This window comes from Bison bison, unplaced genomic scaffold, assembly GCF_000754665.1.
Source record: "Bison bison bison isolate TAMUID 2011002044 unplaced genomic scaffold, Bison_UMD1.0 scf7180017864359, whole genome shotgun sequence".
NCBI lineage: Eukaryota > Metazoa > Chordata > Mammalia > Artiodactyla > Bovidae > Bison > Bison bison.
Window position 1 is genome coordinate 716928 of NW_011494931.1, and position 6668 is coordinate 723595.

The 6668-nt window shown below is 43.5% G+C and overlaps 1 protein-coding gene across 1 annotated transcript in view; it reads left to right on the forward strand.

Moving 5' to 3' along the window:
* Positions 1–599: 599 nt before the first annotated feature.
* LRIG3 (leucine-rich repeats and immunoglobulin-like domains 3) overlaps positions 600–6668 on the forward strand; it is a 52056-nt gene continuing 45987 nt past the window's right edge. Inside the window, exon 1 of the mRNA XM_010855200.1 lies at positions 600–1157. Coding sequence (XP_010853502.1) covers positions 922–1157 — 236 coding nt within the window. The 5' untranslated portion in view covers positions 600–921. The remainder of the gene's footprint in view (positions 1158–6668) is intronic.

The window sequence follows — 6668 nt, forward strand, 5'->3', positions numbered from 1 at the left end:
CGGTATACGAGGTCATTTCCCACACTTTCCGCCCAGCTCTATCCAATGCACTAAGGCTGGCTATTTGTATGTAACTCAGTATACCGTTTCTAATACCATGACTTTTACATTTTATAATTAGTTTTACTATTGGAGCTGACATATGGGGGAAAACCCAACCAGTGTTTAAGATTAAAAAAAAAAACAACTGTATTTTTATTTAAACCATTGTTTCCTGTGTGAATGGTAAGATAATTTATACTTCTTTTTAAAATTTGGAATGCAAAGTCTCCTAATAATAGAACTTAACTTTGCTCCCCTGAAGTGCCCCGAAATAGCTCCTACTCCGAAAGCTGGCCTAAAATGTGCTCACTAGTTTGCTCACTCCTTTTTTCTCTTCAACTCCATTTGATATATGTTTCCCAGGACGTAGTGGAGACTTGGGGCCCGAGAAGCTGGAAAATATAACTCCGAATTTCCTACAATCTCAGCTCCCCTTTCTCCCGCGCTCCGGCCGGGGGCGGGAACCTTGTTATTGTCACGTGGCCGCGAGGGCTACAGGCCGGGCTGGCCAATGGGAGCGCGCGGGTCTGGGCAGCACCGCCCCTCGGCTCCGGCGCACGGGGACTTGGCGCTCAGCGGCAAGGAGAAGGCGAAAAAGTTTCTTTTGCCGGCAAGAAGGGCCTCGGTGCGCGGACGCTGCTCCCACTGCAACTCTGCCACAGCTGGCCGTTGTATTCGTTTTCCCTGTGGCTGCCCGGGAGCACGAAAGAGCTCTGCTGCCTGGACTAAGAAAAAAGGGGCTTACCTGCTAGCGCGAGAGGGGGGCGCGCGCCGGCGGCCCCGAGCGCCGGCATCCACTACCGGCTGGAAGTTGGTGCCGGGCCCAGAGTGTCTGCCGCCTGCGGAGACCCGGGCTGAGCTAGAAGCTGCGGGACCACGATGGGCGCGCCAAGGGTCCGCGCGCTCGCGGCGGCGCTGGGGCTGCTGCTGTGCGAGGTGCTGGGGCACGCGGGCCCGGCCGAGGGCGGCGGCCTCGAGGCGCTGGGGCCGCCTTCTGGGGTCGGCGCTGAGCACCAGTGTCCGGCTCCGTGCCGCTGCTTCGGGGACCTCCTGGACTGCAGTCGCCAGCGACTGGCGCACCTTCCCGAGCCGCTTCCGTCCTGGATCGCTCGGCTGTAAGTGTTCTTCCAACGGGCGGAGGGGGAACCGCTTGAGTTTCTGGACTGCAGGCTAGGGGCCAGGATGCTAGGCTCGCAGCAGCTTTTTTCGGGGCATCTCCTCTTGGCCCAGGCCTCGAGCGGCGCCCCTTGGGGATGAAAAAGGAGCTGACCGGGCCTCAGTCTCTCTCCATCCCCTGGCGCTTGGCGGACCGCGCAGGTGGGCCCTGGCCTGCCCCACCCGGCCGCACTTGGGCGACGGGATGGAGCCACTGACAACTCCCGGGGGCAGAATCCGTGTCCTGTGCGGAGCTCGCCTAGGGGGCTCAGATGCGCGCCTTGCCAGTCCGGGGCGGGAGAGCTGACACCCTTCGGCCACCCTGAGTTCTCTGTTTTCACTTTACTAGTATGATCCCGCGGCGCAACTATAGTTTCTACCAGGTTCAAGTCACCTTTTGCGTTCCCAACACTATAGTAATCGAGCGCGCTCTTTCGTTTGGGAAGCCCTTTCAACAATTAGGTCCCTTAACCAAGCAATGGTAGACATCATTTTGTTGTTCTTTACCCTCGCTTAATTTCGCGTTAGTAAATTCCATAAATTCCCCTCTTCGACCAAACTGTAGCACATCCCCATTCCGGTGAGAAGTTGGCAAGACTGAGCAGTAGATACGGAAGGGAAGGAACTAGAGTTTTTTCAGAACCGAAGGCGTGATTTCTGTGGCTTCTCAGCGCGACCAGGCGGTTTAGGAGAGAGCGCTGGGTGCTGTTATGCAAGTTTTTGGATGCTAGGTATGAAGTCTGAAAAACTTGAAATCACTGCCAACTGCGTGAAAGAACAAGGAAGAAAATGTTTAGTTGGAAAGGCTAATTTTTTCCAAATGTCGTCGTCTTGTTCTCTCCGAGCCTTCGTTTTGTTAAAATTGGAGGGCTGGTGCAAAATGTTAACAGTCACAACTTGTATTTCTTTCTTTCCTTTTAAGTAGCTATCTTGTTGAAGAAAAGCAAAAGTGCAGTCCATCGTTAATACTCAGATTTGGGCCTAACAGAGTAGTAGTGGAGATTTGAAACTCTTGAAACTTATAGTCAACTATCCTAACATTCCAAATAGTAGTGGTAGAAAGTTTGGACAGGTTGTTTAAAAAACTGTGTTTTTAAATCTCTATGCTCACCAAAGTCTTTTTTTGTGGAATATAGAATTGTCAACTGTGGGAAAGCGCATGCTTTGTGTTGATGTGCCTTAATTTTTAAAAAAGTTAAAGAGTTTTAGATTGATATGTAATCTCTTATCATGGGATGTCTTGTTTAGTAGTTTTTATTACAATTGAAGAAGGAGATAAGGACTTTAACCTAAAACAGGGGGACTTTAACCTAAAACAGGGAGACTTTCAATTAGTTGTGGCTAATTCTGTTCAATTGCCTCTTGTGGAGGTCATGCTGCCTTATTCATGCGCTGTGAATGGCTCTATTGACAACATGTGGAACTGAACATTTGAATGACTGGAGGTGAACACTTATAAATAATAGAGAGTTGAGAAAGAATGAACATAGTGCTTCCTGGGGTGTGTTTAGAATGGCTCAGATCATTCACGTGCTCTAACTTTCAGTAGTTTCTCCGAGTTAAGTGGCCTGTTGGATCATGCCGGTGTGCAATATATTTTTGTGTGAATGTCTTTTTAAAAAACTGGACGTCTTCAAAAAAAAAAAAAAAACTGTAGTGCTCTTGATTAGAAGTTGAGTTAAACCAAAAGGGGTTTGATACCTGTTTAAACATTGTCTTAAAAGGAGTTGACCTAATTAGGATTTTGTTTTCCAGATAATTTGGTGGCACACTAAAAACAAATTACAGTTTATTTGGTTAGCACAATCTTTAATTACATTTCCGCCAGCAGTAAATTGTCTCAATACAAGTCCACATTCCTTAAATGTATGTGAAAATAAGTTCCACTTGTGCAAATAAGCGCTAGGTCTGTTGTCAGAAGCCCCACCGTGATCACTCACTGGACAGCTCTGTCGTTCTTGTACATGTGTGACTTTTAACCAACTTTGTAGTTGTCACCAAACCATGTGGTCCAGGTTTCTTTATTGTAAATGTTTCTTTTGTTTGTGCCTAAAGCTCTAGAGGTCTCCTCTCTCCACCTTTTAAATGAGCAGCAAAATGCATAGAATTGAGCTTTAACTTCTCTGTTATTTGGTGTTTGGAACAGGAGGCATAAGATAGCTGCTGCTTAAATTTTAATTAATTAGAAAAGCTTTTCGGTAGACTGGCCCCGAGTTTAGAAATACGTAGCAAAATGCATGTTGTTCTTCCCCATATCTTAACTTCCTTTTCCTCAGGTAATTAAGAAAGTCAAAGTTTGCCTTAGGAATAGTTCATGAGAGCATTCTTCAGAAAAAGTTTGGTGCATACCTTTTGTTTCATTTGTTGAATTGGCAAGTTAAAAATTTATTCTCTTTAATACACATGTGTGTATGTATTTTTTCCACTTTATTCAGTTGTGATTTAGGGCCATAAAAATCCCACGGGTGAAAAGTTGAATTGTTTGAGCTGTAAAATAATAATATCACAGTTGTCTTTAAAAAAAAAGGAACTTCTAATACTTTAATGAAAGTGGCTCTTAAAACGGTCACTATTTGAAGCGATCCTTACAACTGTCTTTAAAGGCAGACTTGAGTTTACATCTAGACTGTGTGCTTGCAAGGAGTTCTGAACCCAAAGAGGAAGGCTAGTTAGAATATGTTTACTTAGCCAAAGGGGGGGAAAGTTGCCCAGTTGTCAATAAGAGCTTCAAGTAGTTTTAAAACCTCACTGGATTTTCAGAATTATTTGTCTTATCACAATAGAAAGGTTTGGGTTAGCTGAGCTCAGGCCAAAAAAAAAAAAAGTCTGGAAGGTACTTTCTGCTGGTGTGACTTCTTTAGTGTCTGCCTGTTATAAATCCTCTGGTCCGTACTAGAACTGGGGCTGGGGTTGGGGGGTAATAGTCCTTCTGGTTTTCACAGCTGTTTTTCTGTATTTTCCAGACGAAAACTTGAACATAGCAGGCTGATTTATGAGTCACTTTGGATCAGTGTCTTAAAACAGCTACAGCCTGGCTTTTTGTTTTTCAGCTTTCCAGATTTCTGCTGAATTAGCAGCTCTACAGGCCCCAGTGGGATTGATTAAGAAGCTGTGCCGGGGATTTGCATTTTAAAATTTGACTTGGAAGTCAGATTTCCAAATGCTAAAAGGAAGAAAATGAGAGCTGGGACCAAATGTTGTAAATGAATTATTTTCATATATATTTACCCACTTGCTAATATGCAAGAAGAGAGACTTCTCTCTCCTGTGTAGAGTTTGGTTTTCAGGTGTTTGGCCAGCTGAGTTTTGGGTAAATAGTTAACACCTCTCTGCCTCACCACCTTTCCCATTTATTAACCTCATTACAAAAAGTTTTTTTAGAAAAGGTTTCTTAGGGAGGATGTTCATTACTGGAACTCTAAAAACAAAGAATCTGCCTGCCTTACTGACTGTAATGGGATTTCAGAAAACATTGACATTGTATAAGTTGAATCTGTTTTTAGTGGTATTTTTAGTGATCTAGCCATAAAAAACAATACAAGGGAAGATTTACAAAATGTGACATCCTTGGATCATTTCTGAAACATAAACTGTATGAAACCTAAATTTAAGTGCATTAAAAGTTTCAAGACTTCAAGTATTTAGCAATAAGAGTCACTTCAGGGGTGTTTCTTTTTCTCTCCCACATATACTGTGGTTTTAATAGTACGCAAAACTCAGGAATGGAAGTGTGTTGCAGTAACTGAACTATTTCAGGCTGCCTACTCCTGCTTATGGATCAGAAATGAAGGGTCCCCAGCATGTGCCCTGTTCTCTGAAGGCAGTTTCTCTTTTTAAAGGTCTTTTGTTGGAGATTTCGTTCCACTGCTGGTAGGGAGGAGGAAAAAAGTTGAAGCACTCCGTCTTTTTTAACTTTTCTTTTTCTCACAGCGTGGCCCTGAGAAAAATGAAAGAGTGGAATTTTTGTTTTTTTCTCATTAGAAAGGAAATCACCTGTGTGAGCTGGAAATGCCAGATGGGTGCCCCCTTTCCTCTGAACAATAGGGATGCAGCCCAGTAGGCTGAGTGCAACGTTCTTTAGTTAAGTGAGTCCAAATGAGCCTTTCTGTTGATTCAGGCTACCTCCCAGGTGAAGGCCTCTTTTCCTTGGTTGTTTTTTTAAAGCCCGTGGGAAATCTGTGACTGTCTGTGGTGCTAAAAGCACACAGGTTTTTGTCTGAATCCGAACGTGAGTCGTTGGACTCACGGTTTCCTTGATGAACTCCAGATGGACTCGAGCTGGGCCGTGAGGGAAAGTGTCTGGCTCCAGCGTGGGGAGCATGCACGGCAGTGGTTGTAATTGCTGGACTTTTATAGTTTAAAGACTGTGCCAGGTTTTTGTTTTTTTTTTTCCCCTTCATGTTATAACTCTACCAGAACAAATCTACTCATGTCTGTTGCTGTCTGGTAGGTCTTTGGGCAAACATGTTTCAAATAAAACCTTTGCAAAAAAAAAAAAAAAATTACTTTTTTTTTCCTTTTAGGTGAAATAGATCCAGGTTTATTCTCAAAACCAAAAATGCAAAGACTGAAAAAGGATCTCTGATTTCTAATTGTTACTTAATGGATGTACACAGAGTAACACTGGGCTTCTCTGAATGTGATTTCTCTGCATTTTTTTTTTTTGGCAGGGGGCAGGCAGGGGGAGTGGCATATAGCACATGGTTCCTGTTCTTCTCCAGTCAAGCTTGGTTATCTCTAACTTGGGTTATTTTAAAATCTTCACTTTTAAACACTGAAGAAATTAATCTGGTAGGATTGGGTACACATTTTTCAGTGGGAGAGCTTTCGCCCATCCTGTCTGTCAGGCTGGTCTTCAGTAGATGTTCAGCCATGTCATTTTCTTTAGATCAGTTTGAAGGCACATAGTCAGTATAACCAAGTATTTTGCCAGATTTTGTTTCACATTTTGACTCTTGAGTGCTGAGCTGATGGCCTGTCCTAGAACACTGAACATGTAGGAGTTTGGTTTTGCTTTCTTTTAAATACTGATGTCCTGTAGAAATGTTACTAAGTTATAAGGAATCTCTGATTTTAACGATTGAAAAGAAACCTGATCACGGGTTCTGAACAGTCTGCTTAACTGTGTTAGGTGGTTGATGTGCTTTAAATTACGCACTATATTAAGATATTGAGATTTGGGGAAATCAGGAAAGCAAAGGTTGGGTTGTTTCCTATCCTTGCAGTACACACGCACACACACGCGCACACACAGAAGTTGGGTTGTTTCCTGCCCTCTCAACACACACACACACCCCCCAGTACTTTAAATAATTTGGTGCCTTAATCCAGGGAAACAAATACGTATGAAAAGCAATTTCTATTTTCTTTGACAGTAATAAGGACTTTGATACTTAGTTTTACCATAATAAAAAGGTTTCTTTAGACATTTGAGTTTCAGCAACCTGCCTAATTAGCCACTTTTCATAAGC